Below are 27,579 nucleotides of genomic sequence, written 5' to 3' on the forward strand. Positions count from 1 at the left end.
TGGAAGGCTGAGTCAACTTTGAGTCGGTCAGGATCGAACTGCCGGGAGTTGGCAAAATTAGCCTGCAATACTGCATTCTAACGACTGTGCCACCAAGGCTCTTGGCACATTTATTTGTAACCATTAAATGTCAAATAAAAGACAACAACATACAAAAAAAGGAGATTGTGGACGTTTATGCAGAGTATTCCCAGAAAAACTCCAAATATCCAGGAATATTGATCAGAAGGGAATATTTGTAACTCGGGGTTGAACTGTGGAGTCCTTGATGCTCCCTGAGCTTGATTGTTTTATTGACGTTTCAGTACCAAACTAGATAGCATCATCAGTGCTGATAAGTACTGGTAATGAACCATCAACAAGAAAACAACCAAGCTGAGAGAGCACCATAATACAGGAATATCCCTGACATCATCTGAGCTCATCATCATCCCAACATAAGAAGCTCTTCTGTACCTTTTTGGTGTTTTAGAAGTCTAGCAGGAAGAAGGAGGTTCATCTTTTGTTTTTGCAGTTATTTACAATAATTCTTCTGTTTTAATTACAGGTTATCCATATATTTACATAGGAAATAGCATGCATTCTCTAGGTGTGTATTGAGCCAGTGCTTCTTAATTTAACAGACCATTGTCCATAGTCTTTGCTAAAAAAAATTGGCTTGTTTGTATAGGTTAGGCAATGAATAATTCACCCAAAAAATGTTTTAATCATCCATGTCTGGAATAATTCCACAATTCTATCAACACTAATGCAAGCATTCACACAATCTGTATTTATTTTATTTTAAAACCAAGAGAACATAACAAGCTTCCATTCTAAATAGACCTGGTGACCTGGTCCATCTCCAGCCAATCTTTTCTTCTTTCTTGGTGTTCTTATTTCTTCTTCTCTCTATCCCACTTAATGTGAAATCCTTATGGTGATGTACTGAGGAATTACTTTGGAATTGTTTTCTTATAGAACTCTCTATAAATGATATGAAACAATGAAGAGCAATCTCTTGCTTGAGCAAAAGACTAGCAGACCTCCAAGGTCCCTTCCAGCTCTTTTCTGATTGAGTGATTGATTGATTAACTTTGACTGCTTTAACATATGTGGACTTTAACTCCCAAAATTCCTCTACCAGCCTTGCTGGGTGGAAAATTCTAGGAGTTGAAGTCTACACATTGTCAGCGTTCCAAATATCATCCAGAATTAAATCAGAGTACAAGGCAGAGCTTTCCTCAAAGTTCCAATTTAATCAGAGAGACATATTGGTACACCTGTGGAAAACCCGAATCTGAAAGTTTCCAGGGTTTTCCACCCAGTTGAAAGTTCATGATCTTGCCCCACACCAACAAGTCCATCACATGGTCCAATCTTCCAATCTGCCACCCTGGCATTTCCACCCATCCACTTCCAGTCAGGTGCAGAGGTGCAGAGACAAGAATGACCTTGGGCTTCTAGAAAGGAATGTTTTATTTTGACGACAACACATTCTACTCCTTACTATTCCCCCTCTCAATTACCCCACTAATGAAACAGCATAGTAAAATAATAGAGAGTGTGGCAGGCCAAAGATCCTAAAAGGAATATGACTGCAGGCCTGACACACATCTTAATATAATCAAAGTTGAGAAACACTGAACACCATCCTGGGGTAGATAAGACATTGGCTATTGTTGGCCTCAGTCCAGTCTTTGGAATTTTTTTCTTATAGAACTCTCTATAAATGATGTGAAATAGTGAATTACTTAGCTTTGAATATATATACATGTGTTTGTGTATGTATGTGTGTTGCAATTGTGCTGATAAATAAATAAAGGGGGACTAGTATAGATCTATTTCAAGCTATTTAGCTCTCATCAGCTAGCCATACCCTTACTGGGAATCAAACCTGGGCTGTATTACATATTAGGCAGTTATATTAGTCTCCCTTTATTTATTTATCAGCACAATTGCAACACAAATGTAACAAGGCAACATAAAAAAATGACTTTCTGCCTGGATGGCTCCCAGAGTGAGCCGATAGACAGAAAAGGGAAGCAGTATGCTCCCTCCCATATTTGGGCATACCAGGGGTTGTGACACAATGCATACCTATTTCCCTGGCTTAGCTGATAAAGGAGGAGAGCCTGTGCCCTGTGCTATTGTGTCAGCCTGCACTGGTATTCAGCTGGTTCTCTCCAGTTCGGGCGAACTGGTGGTGGCAGCTGCAGGAGGCTCCTCCCACCCGCCTTGACATAATCCGCTAGCACTGCTCATGCACAGAAGGTGGTGCGCATGCACAGACAGGGCACATGCGAGCGAAGTGAGTGCACACACACTCACATTTGTGAACAGTAAAGAAGATAAGTGAATTCAGCCGCTGGACCTTGGACATCTTCTAGTCCAGCGATCCCCAAACTTTGTTGCTTGGCAAACTGGTTGTGGGGGGGAGAGTGGGGAACAGGGCTGCATGGGTGTGCACAGCTCCACTCACACAAAAGAGAACTCCTGTGACCCGGTTCCAAACAGGCCCAGTAGTGGCCCATGGCCCGGGGGTTGGGGATCCCTGTTCAAGTCCAATCTCCTGCTCAAGCAGGAGACCATATACTATTTCCAGCAAATGGCTGTCTGTATCTCTTCTTAAAAACCTTTAGCGATGTACTCCATGTTCTCCATGTTCTCAATGACTCCAGTGAAGTCATTTGGAAGTTTTTCCAGGCCAATCTGGAGATATTGCAGACTGAATATAAGTCCTTCTGCATTGTAATCACGTGCTGACCATTAGCTGAGTTCTTAAAGTTGTGGAACTTTTTCACATGTGACAATGGGAAAACATCTTACCTCTTCTTCAACAAACTCCCATATAAGCTTGCATTTATAAATTATTATTACAACATCTCCACAATGTTTAGGAAGTGTTAGATGCAGTCATCCTGTTGATGGAAATGTAATTCTAGAGCTGGAACATTCTTTGTAGATGTGTCTTATTATGAGTGTGGTTTGGGCTGAAATTCACAGATTATTAACATAAGTCTACACCAGGGGCGCTGTAGTAGAAGAGTAGATATATTACGTTTGGTTACATTTCCAGTGTCTGATTTTGATTGGGAAAAAATAACTTGTGAAGTTTTCACTCATAGAGGATGGCCAACACTGGAAGGAATATTCCACTTCTGATAGCCATCAGTGGCAGCTGATTTTGTCTTTCAACCTTTTTTAAGGAAAAAGTCAAAGAAGATGTTTGAGCTATATTGTAATTGTACGTATGTTAATGTTATGTTTATTGACAGATGTTGCAGTTATTGAATTTTACGTTTCTGCTTTTATGCTTATTTTATCTTGATTGCTGTGAGTTGCCCAGAGTCTATGACCGAAAGGCATATAAATCATGTATTGAATATAATATTGAATATAATAATAGATCAAACTTCTTGGAATGTTTGGGATAATTGTCCAAGCCTTCCTTTCCTTTCCTTTCCTTTCCTTTCCTTTCCTTTCCTTTCCTTTCCTTTCCTTTCCTTTCCTTTCCTTCCTCCTTTCCTTTCCTTTCCTTTCCTTTCCTTTCCTTTCCTTCCTCCTTTCCTTTCCTTTCTTCTTTCGTTCTATTTTGAAGTTATAACATATGGTTAACTTTGTCCAGTGTATGCATTTACCTTAACTAGTTCATATAATAATTTATATTCTAAGATAAATTCCATTGAGATAAAATCTAATTATCATTTTTTAAAAGTTAGTATTTCTTTTATTTGCTTCACGTCTGGCAAGCCCTGTTTTCCATGTAACTGCTTATTAGAGAGGGAAGTCCATGTGTCACCATATTTCAGCACTTTAGAATAAGTGGAGCATATGAGGTTATGCTGCTGTTTGTGATGGATGTGACATTTTGTGCTGATAGCCCAAAGCCACATTATATTTAAGATGTGCTTTAAAGAACAAACATCCTTTCTTCCCATCCATATTAGATCCAATGTGTGGGAAAATGCATGTTTAATTCTATCACCATGTTATAGTTCCATTGAATATCATGATTTCAAAGCTGGTATTTGCTGCAGGAACAATTTGACAACAGTCATAAACACCTGAAAGCTACAAATGGGAAGGATTAAGTCGATTTGCCTATTTGGTAGCCCCAATCAGGTCTGGTTCTGCTATAAACAGCAGATTCTGAGTATCAGAAAAAAAACCCCAGAAAATAGCACAGTTTGTTGTTAATAAATCTTTATTGCTCAACACAGAGGCAAGAATGATGAGAATTATTTGATTCAGGACACAACCTGACTTGTCCTCTTTGGAGTGTTTATATACAACAGTGTTTCTCAGCCTCGTCTCAAATTGTATAGGTGTGGAAAATTGGGATTATATAGAGTATGAGAGATATAGTCAAAATAACATTCTTTCTCAGAGAGTCAAGGTTGTCTTGCCCTGCACTTGGAGTGGTGTGACTGGGAGGTATCTCCAGTTGGGACGGCGCCTGATTGGATCATGTGATGGACATGTGGGTGCTGGGCAGGGACTTGAACTTTCATTTGGGGGGGGGACCTGGAAGCTTTCAGATTTGACTTTTTCCAGATGTGCCAATATAACATCTCTAATAAAATTGAACTTTGAGGAAAGAGTCTTCTTTCATTGGGGTGTTACGTGGAACACTGACATTAACCCAAATCTTCTTTAAAAACTTCAACCAGCTCCCCCGAACTCCGGGGTGCTGTCCAGGGTCCTGAGCCCCAACTTTGATCCAAACCCAGGTGGTACAAAGACTCAGGGAAGATTGACAAGAGGAAACTAGAAGACCTCCAAGGACGCTTCAAGCTCTGTTCTAATTGATTGATTGACTTTGGCTGCTTTAACATATGTGGACTTTAACTCCCAAAATTCCCCTACCAGCCTTGCTGGGTGGAGAATTCTGGGAGTTGAAGTCCACACATCTTAATATAATCAAAGTTAGAAACACTGAATATCACCCTGGGGTGGATAAGACATTGGCTATTGTTAGTCTCAGTCCAGATCTTGGTCAAAGAGTGCCAAAAACCTTTACAGCACATTAAAAACTAGATGATTGTGACAAAAATCAGGAATGTATTTGCTCAGCCTACACAATGCTCCAAGATGACACCTATGGACTCCCAGAATTACTGTATATGATCTTCAAAAATGAATGGTGGAAATGTAGCAAAATTACAAAATCTCAGGAGATGCTGCAATTCCTGTAGAAGATCCTGCAAGATCATGGGTGACAATGGGTGAGCTCTTGTTGTAGTGTCTTGAGAATGTATAAAAGCTGGAAGATGAGATTACCGTATATACGCGAGTATAAGCCGACCCGAATATAAGCCGAGGCACCTAATTTTACCCCAAAAAGCTGGAAAAGTTATTGACTCGAGTATAAGCCTAGGGTGGGAAATGCAGCAACTACCGGTAAATTTCAAAAATAAAAAATCAGTGTTATTTGAAACTCAAAGTTATGTTTATTCAAGGGACCCGCTTAATTAAAGTGTTCTATAATATCAGTATGACTTATAATACTGCAAGTCTGCAATATTAAAATACTTGTATAGGGGATCCCCGGGATCCCCCGAAGAGATCAAATCACAACCGGTATGCCACCTTCTTGGTATATTGTTTTTATTTTCACTGAGTTTTTAAAAATGAGCATTATTTCATCCTTTTTTTCTTTATGTTTGATTGGTATCTGCAATTTGTGTTAATTCTGTTCATACATATAATATAAATGAAAAACCCAGCTCTCTTAAAAAATATTTTAAGTTCTTTCTGGTGCTCCCTTTTAGAATTGGCCAACTAATATTTCTGTTTGCCCAACTAATGTCAGGCAGAGTTAACTGAAAAAGTAATTTTTCATGAAAGGACATTTTCCTAGGATTTTAATTGTTCTTACTGTCAGATTTCTCCTTATTTCCAGCTTGAGTCTCCTTCTGACAAGTTTCCATTGCTTCTTGTCCTGTCCTCAGGTGCTATTGCTGCCGCCGCCTCCTCCTCCTCCTCCAACAGCACCAGCACATTTGCTGCCCAGCGCTGCGGCTGAGGTGAAGCCGCCAAAGCTCCCGCTGGCGCCCCCACAGCGTTGGGCGGATATCCGGCAGTGCTGTTGGAGGAGGGCTTGGAAGGGGTCGGGAAGAGCGGTGGGGCTGGCGGTGGCCGGCGATGGCAGGCTGGAATCCCCTCTCCAAGGGATCCCCGTGCAGAAAATGCGGGGAGCGGCAGCGAAGCCCCGGGGCTGCTTCTGCTCCGTCCGCTGGACTGTGGGGCTTGGAAGGGGTCGGGAAGAGCGGCGGGGCTGGCGGTGGCCGGCGATGGCCCCACAGTCCAGCGGACGGAGCAGAAGCAGCTCCAGGGCTCCGCTGCCGCTCCCCGCATTTTCTGCACAGGGATCCCTTGGAGAGGGGATTCCAGCCTGCCATCGCCGGCCACCGCCAGCCCCACCGCTCTTCCCGACCCCTTCCAAGCCCCACAGTCCAGCGGACGGAGCAGAAGCAGCTCCGGGGCTTCGCTGCCGCTCCCCGCATTTTCTGCATGGGGATCCCTTGGAGAGGGGATTCCAGCCTGCCATCGCCAGCCACCGCCAGCCCCGCCGCTCTTCCCGACCCCTTCCAAGCCCCACAGTCCAGCGGACGGAGCAGAAGCAGCCCCGGGGCTTCGCTGCCGCTCCCCGCATTTTCTGCATGGGGATCCCTTGGAGAGGGGATTCCAGCCTGCCATCGCCGGCCACCGCCAGCCCCGCCGCTCTTCCCGACCCCTTCCAAGCCCCACAGTCCAGCGGACGGAGCAGAAGCAGCTCCGGGGCTTCGCTGCCGCTCCCCGCATTTTCTGCATGGGGATCCCTTGGAGAGGGGATTCCAGCCTGCCATCGCCGGCCACCGCCAGCCCCGCCGCTCTTCCCGACCCCTTCCAAGCCCCACAGTCCAGCGGACGGAGCAGAAGCAGCCCCGGGGCTTCTGCTCCGTCCGCTGGACTGTGGGGCTTGGAAGGGGGTGGGAAGAGCGGCAGGGCTGGCGGTGGCCGGCGATGGCAGGCTGGTTCACCTCCTCCTCCTCCAACAGGCAACAGCACTGCCGGATCCAGTTGTAGACTCGAGTATAAGCCGAGGCGGCTTTTTTCAGCCCAAAAAGTGGGCTGAAAAACTCGGCTTATACTCGAGTATATACGGTACATAAATCCTACAGGATTTGGTGATCTTGTACTATTTAAGTCATGTATAGGAGAGAAGGGACATGGTGGCTCAGTGACTAAGACGCTGAGCTCGTCGATCAGAAGGTCAGCAGTTCAGTGATTTGAATCCCTAGCACCGTGTAACGGGGTGAGCTCCCAGCTTCTGCTAACCTAGCAGTTCGAAAACACATTAAAAATGCAAGTAGGAACCACCTTTGGGAAGGAAACAGCGTTCCGTGCGCCTTCAGCCTTTAGTCACAGAGACATCTTTGGACAGTGCTGGCTCTTCGGCTTTGAAACGTAGATGAGCACCGCCCCCTAGAATCAGGAATGACTAGCACATATGTGCGAGGGGAACCTTTACCTTTACCTTAGGAGAGAATGTGCATATCTGAAATTATTTATTTTGTAAAATTATATCGTTGTTTAAAAAAGGAAAGCTGAACTGTTCCTAATAAAAAGAGCCAAGGTGGCGCAGTGGTTAAATGCAGCACTGCAGGCTACTGCTAGATCAGCAGGTCAGCGGTTCAAATCTCACCGGCTCAGGGTTGACTCAGCCTTCCATCCTTCCGAGGTGGGTAAAATGAGGACCCAGATTGTTGGGGGCAATATGCTGACTCTCTGTAAACCGCTTAGAGAGGCCTGAAAGGCCTATGAAGCGGTATATAAGTCTACTGCTATTGCTATTGCTATTGCTATTAATATGTTCTATTTTGTTAAACAGTTTGTCCTGAAACTACTTTAGGGTTGTTAGCATTTTATAATCTATTTTATTTACCTAGTTTATTAATTGATTAGTCCCTATGACTATATTGAAAAACAAACAAAAATAAAATAGAGAATCTAATTCCAGAGTAAATAGATAAAAGAAAATACACTAATAAAATACATATGTGATGAATAAAAAGAATCGTCACCTTTACAGGATACTGCCATCTGTTGATATAACAGAATCTTAGCTCAATTGCTATTTAATTACAAATTTAGTAGTCCTATTCACAATGTATACTTTAGAATCCGGGACAAGATTATTTGGTAATAGAAAATCTTAATATAATGAAGAATAAATGTCAGTCTATTTCTAATTACATTCTCACTATGCACAATACATTACCGTGAATATTTTCTTTGAACAGTGATGGCTAACCTTTTTGTCATTGCGTGCCAAAAGCGCATGCTTGCACCCATAATACAATGCACGTGTGACACACACACACACACGTGCTGCTCCCCCCCCCGAGCATGCGTACGCTGCACCTGTTTTGGCCGTAGTAGGCCTCCCTACAGCATCCTGGGACCAAAAACAGGCTGTACTCCCCACACCACTGCACATGTATATGTCACCCTGCCACCCATCTACACACAACCCCTGCCCATGCATGTGTGACCCCATGCATACACATGTGACCCCCGCACATGTGCCCCACCCCCACTCATGCATGGCAGAGACCCAAAAATCAGCTGGCCGGCAGGAGGCATAACCAGTGGTGGGTTCCAGATCTCAGTGCAACCGGTACGGTGCATTGGGGCCCGGCGTCCACCACATGAATGCACGCAGCATGTGCGCACATGCGCACAGCACATGCATGCGTCCTTACCTCCTGCGATGCTTCGCGACACTTCCACAATGCTCCAGCTGCTCAGCAGAGCGTCACGCAGGTGACGTATGCTCCATGCACATGTGTGGAAGCGCTAAAGAGCTCAAATACAGGTAAGGATTTCAGGCAGGCGGGCGGGCCCTCCGGAGCACTGTACCGGAATGGTACCCGGTGCTCCCGGCAGGCACCTGTACACCCGTACCAGGGCGTACCGCCTGCAACCCACCACTGGCCATCACGATCTTAGAAGATGAGAGAAAGAATATGATAAACCATATTCCATGTCTGCAGCAAAAACTCATATATTTTATTGGTGGAAAGCTAAATAAAGACGTAAAAGGACTCATTCTAAAATCCCATTTTATTAGCATGAAAATAACTCACAGTGTTTCCTTTCTTGAAAAAATTATATAACGCTTGAAAATCCAAGTGTCCTTAAAGCCAAAGGATTTTTTTTTTTTTTTTAGTGAAAAGAAGGACTTTCTCTAAGAAGTTGAATGTTTTTCTCTGAAGTTATTTGGGTGAAAATGTGCTGCTCTTGCATTTAGGGAGAGATAACTGTGAGTTCTAAGGATGGCTGCAGCTCAGCAAAATAATTTCTAGAGGCTTAGAGACAGCTGGGTTGCTAAGGCACCTTAAATCGACATGTCAGATCTTCTCAGATGGGATTTTGCTCTGGCCAGTTGATGCTTCTCTTCCTCCCCTCCCCCTTGAGTGTCTGCTTCAGTGGGTCCCCAAGAAGAAAGGGTTTATGGCTTTGGTCAGTGATGGCCACGCGGGTTGCTGGGAAACATGTGCGTGGTCAGTTCCTTGCGCATCAACTCGTTCACTTCATACTGAAGGTCTTTGGAACTGAAGAAACAGAGGTTCCTGGCAACTTTTGTCCTTTTAGCTTTGGAGGAGGCCCGTCGGGTAGCACCGCTCCTGGTTGAGGAAGCTGCCTTCCCGCTGCCCTCTGCAGGTGAGCGAGCCTTCCTTTGGTGGCCCACTGGAGATGTCTTAGGCACAGGGAAACCGGAAGCCTCTCCCATCTCCTTCCTCTTACTCCCCGGCCTCACAGTTGGCGTGTTTTGGTCCCGTTTGCTTTGCCTGAGCTCTGGTTTCTTCTCCTCGGGTTGTATTATCTTGCCGGGGGTTTTCCGTCCTGGAAGCTGCTGTGCTTTCTTCTGAGGCCGAGACTTCTTCTTTCCCTTTTGGGCAGCAGGCATTTTCCTTTTCCTTCTCGCTGCCAGCTTTGGGGCTTAGGGACAAAGGTGTCTCTCCTCTTGCCACCTCTGGGAATTGGATTCGGTGAAGGACAGGTTGGCTGGCTAGCTGGAGAAATACAACTACCTTGTGACATAGCAGCTGGGGAGCTTCATAATATGCATCTATGAGGCGTCCATCCTTCCCACCCATATGCAAATACAAGGAATTGTGACATCAAACCCTTCGCTGGCCAATTGGAAAGATGCAAAGGAGTAATATGGTGGTTATTGGTGTCTCTGGTTTTGAAACGTATCCAATAAAGTAAAAAGGCAGGGTTAAAAATCTAATAAGGGAATAAATGAACTACCCTCACAATTAATTAACATCATCTTGATTAAATGTAGCACAAATGTGATGGAGGGGAAGGTGACATTGCTTGTATTTTACAGCAGGGCTAAACCAAAGCAAACTTTCACGCCATCCAGAAATTGCAGAGAGTTGCTGGAGCAGAGTCTGTGCTAGGAATGGGTTTTTCCTCTCTGTAAGACATTCTGGATACTGGTCATTGTACATAGAAAACACCTTCAGCATCTTGGTGAAGAGATGCTTCCCAGGGAAGGGACAGATAAGAGACGGCAGAGCCCACCACTCTATAAAGGATGGAGAAAGACGTTCAGAAGAGGCTTTCCATAGATTCTGAGGCTGTATAGAAGACGGTTTTAATAATATGTGTCCTGCTTGAGCAGGGGGTTGGATTAGATGACCTCCATGGTCCCTTCCAACTCTGTTATTCTATAACTCCGCAAGATCTAAGAGCCAGTTTGATGTAGTAGTTAAGGCACCAGGCTGGAAACTGGGAGACTATGAGTTTTAATACAGGTTAGGCATGAAGTCAGCTGGATGCCCTTGGGCCAGTCACTCTCTCTCAGCCCTAGGAGTGAGGCAATGGAAAGCCACCTCTGAAATCTCAGCAGGAAAACTACAGGGACTCATCCAGGCCTTTACAACACTGACTCAAACACAGGTGCACAGATATGAAAACGTCAGATCTGAACTATAAAAAGATTTAGGCGATCACTAGATGGCAGCAGAGACCAAAATTTCATAACCCAGGATACAGGTACTCCTTGAGTTACAACCACAATGCAGCCCAAAACGTATGTTGCTAAGTGAGATGTTTGTTAAGTGAGTTTTGCCCCATTTTACAACCTTTCTTACCACAGTTGTTAAGTGAATCAATGCGATTAAGTTAATACCAATCTGGCTTCCCCATTAACTTTGCTTGTCGTAAGATCACAGGTGATCACACAACCCCAGGAAACTGCAACCGTCCTCAACATGAACCAGTTGCCAAGCATCCGAATTTTGATCAGGTGACCATGGGGATGCTACAACAGTCGTAAGGGTGAAAAACTGTCTTAAAATACTTTTTCAGTGTTGTACCTTTGAACCGTCACTTAAATAAACTGTTCTAAGTCAAGGATTGTTTGTTTGTTTATATCACACCTTTATTGTTTTTTACAAGTTACTCAAGGCAGAGAACTTGCTCTACATGGGGCAGCCCTTGAAGAGCATTCGGAGACTTCAGCTTGTCCAGAATGCAGCCGCGCGAGCGATCGGGGGTGCACCTCGGTTCACCCACGTAACACCTATCCTCCACGAGCTGCACTGGCTGCCTATTGGTCTTCGGATACGCTTCAAGGCGCTAGTCGTCACTTATAAAGCCCTTCATGGTATTGGACCTGGGTACTTGAGAGACCACCTGCTGCCAATTACCTCCAATAGACCGATTAGATCCCACAGATTAGGCCTCCTCCGAATTCCATCCGCCGGCCAATGCCGACTGGCTACTACCCGGAGGAGAGCCTTCTCTGTGGCTGCTCCGACCCTCTGGAACGAGCTCCCCATGGAGATTCGAACCCTCACCACCCTCCAGGCCTTCCGCAAAGCCCTTAAAACCTGGCTGTTCCGACAGGCCTGGGGCTAAAGAGCTTTTGCCCCCCCCCCTCGAATGGTATGGTTGTTGTGTGCTTTTAAATTGTGTATTGTTCTGTTCGTCTTTTTTATCCCTTATCTGTACCCCCTTCCCTGACTTGGATTGTGAGCTGCCCTGAGTCCCCTTCGGGGAAAAGGGCGGCATATAAATGCAATAAATTAAATTAAATTAAACTTCTTCATCCTATTTTTCTCTACAACAAACCCTTATTTTAAAGAAAATTAGACCACCTTAAGATAATTGAAGCTGTATATAATGTGGGGCAACAGGTATAAAAGCTTTAGTCTTAAATTTTTCATAATGTAAAAATGTTCTCTCCAGAAGGCATGAATTCCTGATTCTTCTTTTGGAATAGAAATCCAGTTCAGCCAGAGGCAGACAAGCAATACCTAATTAATACAACTGCTAATTAAGGTATTAGTCTCAGTAGTTTTCAGATTATTTTCTTTTATTTCTTTATTTTTTTGAAAAGTGCTGTATGGTATGTGGAAACAAGCTGCTTTATCATCAATAAGTGTAATGACCAACTTAGGCAACAATTAGCTGAGAATTTTTATCACAAATTGCCAGGCTTAAATGCAGACAATTTTTTCAGGCTGCTTTTAAAACAATTTCACATAAAATGATGTGCAAAATACAAGAGAACATGGACTTAAAATCAAGGAGGGAGGAACTAGAAATGAATACAATCAAAGTTCATTGGATTTCCTGTTTCCATCCAATGTGATTTGAGGAAAGAATTATTGCCTTCTAACTTTTTAGATCTGTACAATCATATTTTATTTCCTTCAAGCTATTCTGTTTGGACAGAAACAAAGTATACACCAGAGGTGGTATTCAGCAGGTTCTGACCAGTTCTAGAGAACCGGTAGCGGAAATTTTGAGTAGTTCGGAGAACCAGTAAATACCACCTCTGACTGGCCCCGACCCCATCTATTCTCTGCCTACCAAGTCCCAGCTGATGGGGAGGGAATGGGGATTTTGCAGTAACCTTCCCCTGGAGTGGGGAGGGAATGGAGATTATAGAGTATTCTTCACCTGCAACACCCACCAAGCCACACTCACCAAGCCATGCCATGCCCATCAAGCCATGCCAGAGGTGGGTTCCTACCAGTTCGCACCTATTCGGTAGAACCGGTTCGTCAAATCTACCGAACCGGTTAGAAGAGGTTCCACCAATGGACCCGGAAAGCAGGCCACACCTACAGAAGAGGTTCCAAAATTTTTTGAAACCCACCACTGGTCCTTGGATATGATTATTCTACACTATCATGCTCATATTTATAAAACTCAGTGTCTCTGTGAAAGGTAAGGATGGCTACTGCGTTTGTGGTGCAATCAGAACATTGTGTGTGTTGAAGTTGTTTTAACGCAAACCAAAGATACCTTTTAAAAAACAAGTTTGCATCATATTCTTATGCATGCCAGTGCTGTGTGTGAGGTAATTTAAGGTGGTTCTGACAAGTGTCGTCGGCATCTTCATATCTGGTCATATGGGCGGCAAGCCACTCCCACAAAGGAGGCCACACCCACAGAGTAGGTTCGAACAATTTTTGAAACCCACCACTGAGCCATGCCCACAAAACCATGTCATGCCCGCCAAGCCACACCCACAGAACTAGTAGTAATTTTTTTTGAATCCCACCACTGTTATACAACCAATGTGGACAGCTGAAAAGAATATAATGAAGACAGCAAGGTGTCATCACTAAAAACAATTTATTCTGGAATTTCAGAGAAATGTCACTCTAGTCTAGATGGAACATCGAGGAGATGAACTACATGACATGGCAGAAGGTTCTCTGGTTTTGATGCAGTAGGAAATCTGAGGAAAAAGAGGATAATATTGAAGGAAGTATAATACTGTAAGGGGTTGGGTACCCACCCATTCACAATCAATTTCGGACATGTTGAGACTGCACTAGCCAGAATGTTTTGAGAATGTTTATAGAATTTCACGGCTTTTAGCAATGATCTTGTTTGTAGTCTAGAGCAGCAGTCACCAACTGGTGGTCTGCGGACCACTGTGGCTCTGCGATAAAATATTGGTAGTCCGCAGAAAAACCTTTTGAGTTTTTGCATTTTTTATATTGCACTAAATCAGGGATCCTCAAACTACGGTCCCTGGCAATTACTCCCGCTCGCTGATGGGATGGGGTCCTTCAGGCACTTAGCTTGGCTGCTTGTTAGTAGCTCCATCCCTTCCCTCCCTCCCTCCCTCCCTCCCTGGGGGTCCAAGCGCTTCAGTGAGTGTTGCATGAAACTTTGGGTGGGCTCTTCGAAAGAGAGAGTTTGCAGGGGGCTGATCTCGCGCCCGGGCTGGCTACAAGACAAACTAATTCATTCTTGGCCCTATTTGAGATTCCTAGCTGCAATGGACAGCAAGATCTAGTCCTTCCAAAGAACAGTCAGAGTTGATTTACAGCAATACTTTTCTGAAACTTACCCAGAATAAAAGACCACTCAGCAGGAAAACAAAGAAAGCTGTTGCCAAACACAGGAAGATTGTAGCCCAGGTGGGGAGAGTTTCGCAGTTGGGCTCACAAGAGTCGATGTTTCCTGTAAATGACAGGATAAAGAATATATTTTGATCAGCTGATTCCTTGTTTACTCCACAAGCTTTCTAGAGTCTTAGGAAACAGGTAAAGCTGCATCTATTGGCCCATTGTCTTTATTTCAGTTGAAGAACTATTGAGTTGTGTCTGCTCAGCTATTGCACCAAGACACAGGGCACTTATTTAATCATGATTAACTAATTTATAATTTTCAAAAACCAGGATTCTGGCAGCCCCTCTTCCGACTGATAAATTTTATTAGCTCACAAAACCTTATACTTTTTAATAGCAATTGGGAAAGGTGCTACCTGATGCCTTTTGATTTTTTTGCACACTTACACCAACACAGCTCTGCTTTCCACAATGTACACTATAATTGGAGGTTGAGGTTTGTTTACTAAATTTCTGTGGTTCTTTATGCACACACTCCCGCCTCCTCATAATAATGCTTCCTCCAGAATCAATTACTGGATTAAGACAGAGATCCCCAATTCCTGGTCCGCAGCCCAGTGCCAGGGTGTGACCCACTGGGAATCGGGCTGCGGTGGGCAAAACTAGATGCATTTGTGAAAACAGCATGCACGCGCATGATACTACCCCCTCTGCCCCTGCCGTCGCCTCTGCCAGTCCCCTGAACTGAAAAGATTGGGGACCACTGACCTAGTCCTAGGACCCTTAGTTACGGTGCAGGATCTCAGCAGATTTAGCTGTATGCTGATACTCTAAGGGCAAAATAAAAGCCACTTAAAAGGTTACATCTTCCCTAGAGGATATGAGCAGGGGTGGGCTTCAAAAATTTCAGCAATGGGTTCTCTGCCCGGCGGCTGGATGGGCGTGGCCTAGTCAGCCTCCTGCACCATGTCCAGGGAGGTGTTTTCATCTTCCCCAGGCTCCGGAGGCTTTCCTCGAGCCTCTGGGAGGGCAAAAACTTCCTCCCCTGGGCTCCAAAGGCCCGTTTTTCCCCCTTCCTGAGCCTCCGTGCAGCCCTGCACTCACCTCACATCCAAAACGGGCCATGGGGAGACTCCTGGGAGAGAAGTGGTGGGCATGGCCAGCCAGGAGTCGGATTTGGAGGTTCTCCAAACCAGCCACATTAGCTATGGGTTTTCCTGAACCCAGCTAAACCCGTAGCAGCCCACCCCTGGATATGAGCAGTTGATATATTTGTTATCATTACAAATCCCTCCCAATTCTCAAGAAACAAGACATTGGTAGAACTCCAAAGACACAGAAATATGAACTTAGGAGTTGACCTGTAAAAGTTGTGAAGAGAACTTGGAACTGAAGAATTAATAGCTGGGGAATCTTGTTTTTTCAATACCTGCCTAAATTAATTTAAGACCATTTTCCCCCAGAGCCAGGCTGGGGGAAAAATGTTGTCACCTTGCCATGAAAAGGACACTGAAAGATTTATGCACTTTTTTCTGTGCTAGTTCTTTTATACAAATCTTTTAAGATCCATCTTTCCAATGCATCTGCCTTCCGAGCTCAGCTGCAGGTTGGAGAATCCACTGTGCATATGTAAGCTGTAGTTCCACCACAAATCTATAATGGGATGATAGATTTAAGAATTGGATACCTTCAGGATTAACAGCAAAATCTCTGTGGTTGGGAAGGACATTTCCAGAATCAATTCCCATCCGATGGCTGGTCATATCTTCAGAGTTTGAGGAATTGGCTTCTTCAGTGATGGCTTCAGAGTTATTTTTGGTTGAAATAGAGGTCAGATCCTCAGACGGTTCTAGAGAAGTGAATGTTTCCTGATCATGCAAAATTCCTTGAAGAAGGACAAGATGTTCCCTTATTTCAACAGTCACAATTCCATTTAAGGTTGCAACACTCCCAATTTTGGCCTCCCAAAAAACTGAAATGGGGAATATAGTTGCCAGAAGGACAATCACATTTTCCCTGTATGGAACACTTTTTTTCTTTATCAGGAAGCAACATTGATAGAGAATATGGCTCTATATCCTGCAGTTAGTGGGTGACATTCTAGGTGGATGTTTCACTTACCACTGAGTAAAACTGTCTTTATTTGATCAATGTTCCTGAGCTCTTCAGGTAAATTAATGGGAAATCTCTCTGTCTCTCTCTCCCTATCATTATACCTACATGATCTACTTTCTTTCTTTCTTTCTTTCTTTCTTTCTTTCTTTCTTTCTTTCCTTCCTTCCTTCTTTCTTTCTTCTTTCTTTTTATCTATCTATCTATCTATCTATCTATCTATCTATCTATCTATCTATCTATCTATCTATCTATCATCTCTGTATCATCTATCTATTTTTCGGAGTATAAGACCCACAGAGTATAAAACGCACCAAGATTGTGAAGAGGCAAATAAAAAACAATGTTTTTGCACTCTGCACACCTCCCCAAAACGGCCCTTTTTTGCAAAAATGGGCCCATTTTTTTCCAAAAAAGGGCATGAATAGCCTTTAGGAGGCTTGTAGAGTGCTCCTGGGGGCCCCCCAAAACAAGCAAAAACACTCCATTTTTTGTGAAAATGGGCCCATTTTTGTCAAAAAAAAGGGCAAGCATAGCCTTTAAGCTTATAGAGTGCTCCTGGGGGCTGGGGGGGGGCCAAAATTGAGCAAAAACGGTCTGTTTTTTGCTCATTTCTGCCCTCCCCAGCCCCCCATGAGCACTCTGGAAGCCTCCTAAAGGCTATGCACGGCCATTTTGGTGAAGGGACGGGGTTTTGGGAGGCAAAAATGCTGTATTCAGTGTATAAGATGCACTCAGATTTTCACTTTCATTTTTGAGGGGAAAAGGTCCGTCTTATACTCTGAAAAATACAATATCTATCTATCTACATATCTATCATCTATCCATCAACCTATCTATCACTGTTTTCTATCTGAGATAGTTGCCTTGCTCAGCTTAATGTATGGCTAGTTCAAGCTCTAAAGTAGGAGCTAATTCTGGATAAATTATTAAATTTCAAAGTGCATCGTGAACTACACATTCACAACTTCATGTGACTGCTGGTATATTTTGAAGCAGTTGAAAGACAAACAAAATGCTGCTTGGATGAGGAGGAGGAGAATATTGAAAATATGATGGTCAGCTACATGAAAAGAAGGTTAACAGGAAGATTTTTTTTTTCGAGGCCAGCAAAAATTTATTGATAGTTCAAGATTCATTATTTTAGGGAAGGAAAGAAGGAATGGAGGGAGGGAGGGAGGGGAAGGAAAGAAGAAAGGAAGTTCAAGGCTAAAAAAAAACCCTCAGGCCTAAGAAAAAAAATCACAAGATGTCTAAAGTATTATATTAGTTTGGTGTCATAAGCTAAGCAGAATCAGTCCTGATTACTATTTGGATGGGACATCGCCTGCAAACTCTAGGATGGTAAACTGGGCTGAAACGTTTTTTAAAAAAATCATTTCCTTACTGTTACCAAGAAGACACCAAGCATTGTGAATGACTTGAGGCCCTTCCTACCTTTTTCATGGTACCCTTGCAATGTTCCTTGGTCCATATTCCGAGTGACCAGGTCAGTCTTTTACCATTGATTGTTGATTTAAATGCATGAAAATAACTTCCAGGAAAACATCTGTGTGCAATTATTAAGCTACATGTCGATTATTTCTTACCTGCTGCAAGACACAGGGTGACTATGAGAAGGAACTTGCTAAAAGCAGCCAAGGAGTCTTCCATGGTACCTTTTTCCCACTCCCTTCACCACTTATACACGGCAGGGCTTCCAGAGATCAGATTGGATGGTTTTATAGGAAGCAGATTCTCCAGTTTCCCCTGACTTCAAAGTGGGTCTCCATTTGATAAAGAGATGTGTCTTGCCTAGTGATATGAGAGTCTGCCAAGCACTGATGGACACTGAGAAATATGAAGCTGATAACATGCAATAAAATTTCCCTCTCACATCTAACTGGGCAAACATCTTTGCAAAACATCTTTGTCCAGATTTTTATTGCCTCTTTCCAACCGTTATTCCTGTTCCTTCTCTCAATAAAACAGGCTTATGAAATGCAAAAACAAATCACGAGATCACATAATTCTTCTAGGACTAAGTGAGCAGAAAGACCTAAAACAGACGGTTTGGTGTAGTGGTTCAGGTGCTAGCTTAGAAACCAGGAAATGCCGAGTTCTAGTCCCGCCTTAGGCATTGGGGGGAGTTATTCACTCTCTCTCTCAGCCCAACCCACCTTACAGAGTTGTTGTGGGGAAAATAGGAAGAGAAAGGTGTGTTAGGTAGATTGGCTGCTTTATTTATAAAAAGTAATAAAGGTGGGATAAAAATGTAAAACAGAAGGCACTCTGCACTTGCAACAGTTTGTGGATTTGAAGTGTGATCCCAAACTATTGAAATTTCTCTGAACTATCTAGCCCACGATTCCACAGATTTTGCCCAGAAAATGATTAATTCATTTCTCAAAAGCTTTAAATGCCATTATAGTCTTACACAAAATAGTGGGCAGTAAAGTAAGCTGTAAAACAGGCCAATTCCAACAAGAAACAAAGAAATCACCCCCAAAATTTCAATTCCACCTTCCTATGGGAGGTGGTGGCGTCACTGAACAGCCACCATAGCGACATTTAAAACAATTCATTCTTGCAGCACTGAGTGGCCATTTAAATAATTACCTTCAAGACTTTCTGATGCTTTATCTGTTGGACAAAATATCAAGGGAGTTTGAAGTAGTACTTTGTAAAGCTTGGCAAAAAGTTCTTGATTGCTAGAATACCTTGATAATCTTTCCACGTTTGCACTGAAATGAAGCATGACTTAATGACAAGAAGTAATTCACCTTAAATGACCTCCATGAATCAATCCCATGAGTTGTGTTGGAAGTGTGTGTGTGTGTGTGTGTGTAGCTTTTCTGGAATAAAGTATGGATTTGTTATCACAAAAATAAAACTCTTGCAAACTGAGGCCATAGAAAACTGTTGAGTGATGCCCAGAAAAGTGTAAAAGATATAGAGGAGAAAGGGAACCAGATTTATGGATTCCTGCACTGCTATTCTTTGTACTGCTATGTTGTTCAGTGCTCCCCAATCCTAGGTATGTTACTCAAAAGTGTTTTTTCTTTGGATAACAATAGACAAACCCATTACTCATCAAACAGGGACATTTATGGTGACCTAAAGTTTGTCTATGGGGCGCAGTAGCTCAGTGGCTAAGACACTGAATTTGTCGATCAGAAAGGTTGGCAGTTTGAATCCCTAGTGCCGCGTAATGGAGTGAGCTCCCGTTACTTGTCCCAGCTTCTGCCAACCTAGCAGTTTGAAAGTTTGTAAAAATGAAAGTAGAAAAAATAGGAACCACCTTTAGTGGGAAGGTAACAGCATTCCGTGCCCCTTTGGTCTTTGGTAATGCCAGTCACATGTCCACAGAGATGTCTTCGGACAGCACTGGCTCTTCGGCACCAGCCCTAGAGCCAGAAACGACTAGCATGCAAGTGTGGGGGAACCTTTATCTTTTAAGGTTTGTCATAAAGATATTCAAAAACCTCCCAAAGTATTCCTATGAGGACAAAAATGGATGAAACTATCAACAGAAATTTGTTGAAATGACATCAATCATATTATTTTTATAAAATACAAGATAATCCTTGGGTTATGTCCATTAATTCAGTGATCATTCAAAGTTACATCAGTGCTGAAGGAAAGGACGTACGACCGGTCTTTGAAGTTTGATAAAACTTTTGATAAATAGTTTTGGGTAATGAAGAAAAAAGTTTGCAAGGCATTGATGCAGTGAGTCAGGCATCCTTAAAAAACAGCAGCATCTTTCTTAACTGTAGCCTTTGATGAAATCTTTCATTACCAAGTGGTCTTGTATAATCAACCAGGATGGATTTACTTACATATCTCAAGGCATTTGAGGCCAACAAAAAGTAGGAATGTGTCATCACCGTGGCGGGATTTGATTCTATAGTCAACACAGCAGCTCACCATGGACAGGACAAATTGCAAGATGACACACTAATGGAGCAGTAAAATTGGATTGTGTGGAAATAAGCCAGCAATTTAAATAAATGGTTCTTTTGACAGTTCTCTTTTGCTTCTCTGTTGGGACAACCAGGCCTCCTGCTGGTAAAATTACAAACTTACTAAAGCAGTAATACTAGAGTCTGGATTATTGGATCTGGGCTATCACATTCCAGGTGTCCACTAGATGGCAGCAAAAACATACAGGAAAAATTATGTAGGCCTATAAATTTGTGAAGCCAGAAATCAAAACTGACTTGAAAGGGTCATACGTACACACCTAGATTATAAAGTTATAATTATATACATTACACTGTTTTTTTTTCTTTCATAAAATGAGGCCATGTGACCACGGAACACCTAGTGTGGCCATGTGACTGTGGGGGAGGGGGGAGAGCAACCACCAGAATTTTAAATCCAGGTCATAAGCACTCCTCAGGTAGGTCCATCAGAACTTCAAACTGTCACTTAAGTCAAGGACAACCTTATTAGGGCAATTCTCCAACTACAGCTTAGCTTTATGACCAGCGGGAGGAGTGAACTGTCCATGGTCCTGAACTCCTTTGTCCTTCAACAAAGGATTGCCATAGACTCAAAATTGGAGAACAAGCCCTTTAAATTTAGACAGATAGACAGATAGACAGACAGACAGACAATGATAGATAGATAGATAGATAGACAGACACAGACAGACAGATAGATAAATAGATAAAAACAGTAAGTGTTTTAAAAACATAAATATTTTAATAGGGTACCAAACAATATTATAGTGAAGCAGTCTGAACTGAGTAGTCAAAAGGACCAAAAATGTTATATATTTGACCATCCTTGCCAATGGAAAGGAAATTACCCATAGGGGGGGAAATACAGCACCCATTTCCTCTTTATTAGAAAATTAGAGCAATAAACTATGACATGTTTCCGACATTTATATCCTTGTTCAAATAATCTATCCCAACAATTTCTAAGCAATGTGATCATATGGGGGGGGGGGGGGGGAGGTTTCATGGCAGATGCCACCATGATGGCTCTAATATTTTTTTCAGCCTCCATCATCACTGACGCTTCTAAAGCTGGGCTGGTGCTGACAAACCCTGAGCAATATAAGATCAATTCCCACCACAGAAGGTGATGCCTAAACTCATGTGAACCTTCCAGGACCTGCCCTCAAGCTCAGCATCCTCTGCTTTGGAGTAAATTCTACTATCTGGAACAGGGTAAATCCATTAGTTCTCCTTAGTCAGTCCAGCATCCTGTTTTTTGGCCATTTTCTGAAAAGTGGCAAACACTTGTTCTATGTGCTGCAGCTCTGAACGAATGAAGGAAATCTGTGAAGAAAAAGAGAGTGTTAAGTAAGTAGGTGGGCCATGCTTTGCTAACCTCATGGCAATGGCTTTCTTTGAGCCCTATGACATGCTCTCAAAACGTCTACTGGTCCAGTGGAACCAAACAATCAGGAATCTCAGCATGAGGCTCTTGATACCTTTTGCTCGTGATTCATTTTGGCTTTTAAGGAGTTTTGCTTCTGAAGTTTTTCTGTGAGATTTGCCAGACGTTGCTTTAATTTCTGTTGCTGGGATGTCAGTTTGAGGAGTTCTTTGTGAGGATCCACCATATCCTAGGATGAGGGGAAAAATCAGGAAAAAAACTTGTAGTGGAAGATATAACCCACCTTCTAAACACCTCATTCTCCATTTATAGTCCTATCTCTGTATCTATCTCTGTATCTATCTATCTCTGTATCTATCTCTGTATCTATCTATCTATCTATCTATCTATCTATCTATCTATCTATCTATCTATCTACCTACCTACCTACCTACCTACCTACCTACCTACCTACCTACCTACCTACCTACCTATCATCTATCCATCCATCCATCCATCCATCCATCTACAATATCTATCAACAGTATCTATCCCTCTATCTATCCATCCATCCACTTATCTACAATAGCTATCTCTCTATGGTATCTATCTCTCTATAGCTATCATCTCTCTATCTCTCTATCCATCCTCAGCGGCTGAAGGTTGACTCGGCCTTCCATCCTTCTATCATCTATCTATGAGGCACTGGCCTATACATGTTGCCTGATGAGAGGTCATAACCTTTCCACAGTCCTTTCAATCACCTCCTTTCTTTGATTCCCCACGAATCTTGAAGCTAAATTGCAACCCAGTCTGTCTGTCTGTTTGTCCGTCCATCCATCCATTCATCTATAGTATCTATCTCTCTAGGGTCCCTCTCTCTTTCTCTGTCTGTCTCTCTGTCCATCCTCACCGGCTCAAGGTTGATTCAGCCTTCCATCCTTCTATCATCTCTTTATGAGGCACTGGCCTATACATGTTCCCTGATAAGAGGCCATAAACTTTCCACAGCTCTTTCAATCACCTCCTTTTTCTGATTCTCCATGAATCTTGAAAGTCAGTAATACGCTAAATGACAACCCACCTGCAGATCCATGTAAATGCTGGTATGATCATTGACTTTCACAGCCAGGCAGTTCAGAGGTAGCTCTATTTCCTCAGAGCTGGGGAGAAGATTCACAGATCCAGCCAAAGACAATGTCTGTAATGGCTCCTGATATTTCTCATAGGCAGCCCAGGGGGCCGTTTCTGAGCAAGCCAGATACACTGTGAACGAATAGAAAAAAATAACTATAACTGCCACTTTCAAGGTCAAGGACCCCAAGAAAAGAAGAAAACAACATACTTTTGTTTGGGAACCTTGTTATTACCCTTACGTGGATATATTTTATAAAGTCTATAAATAAATGTCTAATAAACCTTGCAAGGAGAAACTTTCCTCCTCAAATAAACGTAAGTCTTGATCTTCTGCCTACCTGCCAACTCGCAAAGCATCCTTGGCCTGCTCTCGAGTTGCCATAGGAAAGGCGGGATGAGAAGGTGAGAGACCCTGAGTAAACTGGCAGTAGTCTCTGCTGGAATCCACCAATGGGCAGAGGGGAGTGATCTCTACAACCCGTGAAATTGCCCTGTTGCCGAATGTGATTGATGACACACCCGGAGGAAGGGGAAAATAGGGTCATGATTGTGGTCGTAAATTACATGGGGTCAGAGCTGGCTTCACTTGGGAACCTGCCAACATGAAGCTCCTTATAAATAACTGGATTTCTTTTGAAGGTTGGCTTGAGACTCATGATCTGTCGGAGCCCTGACATTACCTTTGCAACGAACCTGGCCATAATTCAAGAGATATTGTGAGATTCATTCCAGATCATTGCAAAAAAGCAAATAAGAAAGTCAGCCATATAAATTTTGGGAGGGACCCCAGTGCATATAATTTTTCCCACAAGAAAAAGACTTAGGGAAAAAAAATTGGAACTTTGATTTTATATGCTGAGGGCAGCAAGACTACCATATGCCCAAAAGTGGAAGAACACTTCGATTCCCACCATGGATGAAGGGCTACAAAATTGATGGAGTTGGCAAAGATGGCTAAATTGACCGTTTTGATCAAAGAAAAGAATATAGTATTTTTGTTGCTACATGGAGACCACTTCTGAATTTTGTGCTTGAGGTGGGGGAAAAAATCAAACTTTGGTTTGGGGTTTTACTGATTAGATTGATTTGCCGTTATGGAAATAGCTAGTTTATACTATTATGGAAAAGGAGAACGTTGAGGTTTGGTGTTAATGTTTTATTCTACTGCATCAGAGGGAATCGGAAGTCAACGCTTTTTTTCCTTTCTTCTCCCCCTCTTCATTTTTCTTTCCCCCTTTTCTTTACTATTTGCTTTTGCATTTTTGTATTTTATTCCATAATCCAATTTTTTTATTTAAAAAAGTTTTTTTAAATGAATCACATAAATATTTCTGGTTTCTGAGTGCATGTAAGTTATGTTTACACCACACTGCATTAACTAACTGAGGAATAGCATTACAGATAGTCCTCAACATACGACTGATTGCTTGGAACCTCTCCCCATGGTTATGGCCAACCTCATGGCTATGACCGAACTTTGGGTGCTTGGCAACCAGGCAGCATTTATGGCTGTTTTGCAGCATCCCATGGTCACATGACCAAGTTTTATGACAGTTTGGTCAAGAACTGGCATTTATTTCTGGTTTCCAGCAAAACTGTACCCAGAGTGAACCACAGATTGGACTTAAACTGTGATAAACCAGGCTCCCTTATGGCCGTTAAGTAAATGACAATCTCTTATGTTTAACAAAAAACCACAATTATATACTTTAATTAAAAATACTTTATGCTAAAAATGTTCATCATAATTGAGCTTCGGCAAATTGTTACCTCTTTTGCTAGTGGAAAATCTTGTAAAAAAAATTGTGATGTCTGTAAAGCACTATCAAGAAAAGTGAATAAAACAAAATACGCCTGTATCTATTCAAATATATTTTGGATTGCAGTGGCTTTAAAGTATCTCTTGAAAATGCAGGACAGACAGAATGGACCACATCTGCTGATGCGGGTGCTACAATCCATAGGCCTATGGCTTAATTAATGTTGTCATTTTGGTTTTAGCACTTAGGTTTGAGGTTTGAGGTTTGTTTTATTTATATGCCGCCCTATTCCCTGCGGGACTCAGGACGGCGAACAACCCAAGGGGGAAAGGGAACACAAAAGTACAATACAAGCATTAAAATAGCCAACAGCCACACAGATAGAGAGGGGAAGGGAACTCATCAACCCCAGGCCTGCCGACACAGCCAGGTTTTAATGGCTTTTCGGAAGGCCTGGAGAGAGGTGAGGGTCCGAATCTCTGCGGGGAGTTCGTTCTAAAGGGCCGGAGCTGCCACAGAGAAGGCCTCCCCCGGGTAGTAGGTTCTAGTTTTAAGATTTCTGCTATTCATCTTCACTATAGTGTACTAAATGCCATATGCACTCTTGGTGATATCTTAGAATGTTTTTAAACTCTGAGGCATTTTATTGCTCTTTCTAGATAATATCTACACTTTCTTTGCTGTGTCAGGACTCCTTGCACATTTTTTAAAAATTCTTTTATAGTGGTTGATTATTCAATTTGCTAAGCTGTCTGAGAACAACAATTTGGTTTGTGGCTTACTGTAAATAGTATTTTACTTGAGTCTACCATGCTCAGAGCTCTCATTTGTTATTTCTGCCCCAGAGCTGTACATGCATTAAATTGTACACCGTATTTATTATTTAAGGTTATGTGCTAAAGGTAAAGCCGAGCCGAGGTGGCGCAGTGGTTAGGGTGCAGTACTGCAGGCCACTTCAGCTGACTGTTATCTGCAGTTCAGCGGTTCAAATCTCACCGGCTCAAGGTTGACTCAGCCTTCCATCCTTCCGAGGTAGGTGAAATGAGGACCCAGACTGTGGGGGCAATTTGCTGACTCAATTTGCTAAAAATCTGTAAACCGCTTAGAGAGGGCTGAAAGCCCTATGAAGCGGTATATAAGTCTAATAAATAAATAAATAAATAAATAAATAAATAAATAAATAAATAAATAAATAAATAAATAAATAAATAAATATTCCCCTCGCGCATATGTGCTAGTTTCCCGACTCTAGGGGGTGGTGCTCATCTCCGTTTCAAAGCTGAAGAGCCAGTGCTATACGAAGAAGTCTCGGTGGTCATGTGGCTGGCATGACTAAACAGCAAAGGGGCACGGAACACTGTTACCTTCCCACCAAAGGTGGTCCCTGTTTTTCTACTTGCATTTTTTATGTGCTTTTGAACTGCTAGGTTGGCAGAAGCTGGGACAAGTAACGGGAGCTTGCTCTGTTAAGCGGCACTAGGGATTCGAACCGCCAAGCTGCCGACCTTCCTGATCAATAAGCTCAGCGTCTTAACCACTGAGTCACTGCGTCCCACAAGATTATGTGCTACCCATGAAGTATTACCCATGTAGTACCCTGCTAGAGGAAAGTCCATGCATCCACAGGCTTTGATAGAAAAATGGAGAATTCAGGCTCACCTGTTGGTCGAGCTTTGGTAAGCTGGCAAGTTGCCCTCATGGAACGTATCACTTGGATAATTTGCTGCGCTGCCAAGAAGTTTGCCTCTTCCTCAGGATTACACCAATGTCTCTAGAAGTGGAAGAAAATCGCTCTTTAAAAGATATCTTTTTCGTGCTGTCAAATTCTAGAACTTCATTATAATTTATTGGAGGAAGAACTACCAATTTTTCAGAGTATAAGACGCATCTTTTTCACTCAAAAAAGAGGGTGAAATCTGGGTGCGCCTTATACGTTAAATACAGCATTTTTGGCCTCCCGAAACTCCTCCCCCTTTGCAAAAATGCCATGATAGCCTTTAGGAGGCTTCCAAAGTGCTCCTGGGGGCTGGGGAGGGCAGAAATGAGCAAAAAACGGGCCATTTTTTTGCTTGTTTTTGGCCCCTTCCCACAAGAGCATTCTATAAGCCTCCTAAAGGCTATGGACAGCCATTTTTGATGAAAAACAGACCATTTTTGGGATGTCTGCAGAGCACTAAAACTCTTTTTTTAATTTGCCTCTTCAAAATCTTGGTGCGTCTTATACTCTGGTGCGTCTTATACTCTGAAAAATATTGTAAGTTTGCCCCAAGTAGTGGAGGTCACCAAGGAGCTTCCAAGTGAAAGTTGGACTCACCAGATGTTCAGGGCTTGGGTACCTGGCCACACAGATACTAGGAGACGTCTCCAGGTCGTCTGGGAAGTCGCTGCCACAGCTCCTCAGTAAGGAAAGGCATGAAGGGAGACAGGAGGCGCAGAGCCAGGTCTACGCAAGTGTACAAAGTCTGCTGAGTAGACAAAAGGCGAACTGTATCTCGCTCCTTAGGATGGGCTTGACAGATTCCTGGGAAGAGAGACCCAACACATTAGTGGCGGAGTGTCATGTCCCTGTTGGAGCCTGAATCTGTGGCGGGGGGGGGGGGGGGGAGATGAGCTGGAACAGAAGCTGACAGAGATCGAGGAGGCGGCTCTGTTGGCTTTGGAGAAAACTGGGGAAGGGAAGGGCTTTTCAGGATCAGAAAGGCTTGTAGACAGGGAGGAGCAGGAGTGACAGAGCTCAGGCAATGAGCAGGGATCACCCACTCCTGATCCTAGAGCACGGAGAGAAGAGAGAAGGTGAGAACAACGTAGACTGAGTCGGCTACAAGAGAGGAGAGTGCCCCGCCCCCCTTCACAAGGCACACCTGGGGACTGAGATGTAAGGAGGTGGGAGGGGCATT

At 43.1% G+C, this 27,579-nt stretch overlaps 1 protein-coding gene across 1 annotated transcript in view; it reads right to left on the reverse strand.

Moving 5' to 3' along the window:
• Nucleotides 1-21,627: 21,627 nt before the first annotated feature.
• The window catches only part of LOC116504371 (valine--tRNA ligase, mitochondrial-like), a 36,815-nt gene continuing 30,863 nt past the window's right edge, over nt 21,628-27,579 (reverse strand). The window contains 7 exon segments of the mRNA XM_032211351.1: nt 21,628-21,745; nt 21,901-22,035; nt 22,870-23,051; nt 26,342-26,453; nt 26,997-27,047; nt 27,049-27,176; nt 27,179-27,203. Coding sequence (XP_032067242.1) covers nt 21,644-21,745; nt 21,901-22,035; nt 22,870-23,051; nt 26,342-26,453; nt 26,997-27,047; nt 27,049-27,176; nt 27,179-27,203 — 735 coding nt within the window. The 3' untranslated portion in view covers nt 21,628-21,643.

This window comes from Thamnophis elegans, chromosome 2 (assembly GCF_009769535.1).
Source record: "Thamnophis elegans isolate rThaEle1 chromosome 2, rThaEle1.pri, whole genome shotgun sequence".
Taxonomy (NCBI): Eukaryota; Metazoa; Chordata; class Lepidosauria; order Squamata; family Colubridae; genus Thamnophis; species Thamnophis elegans.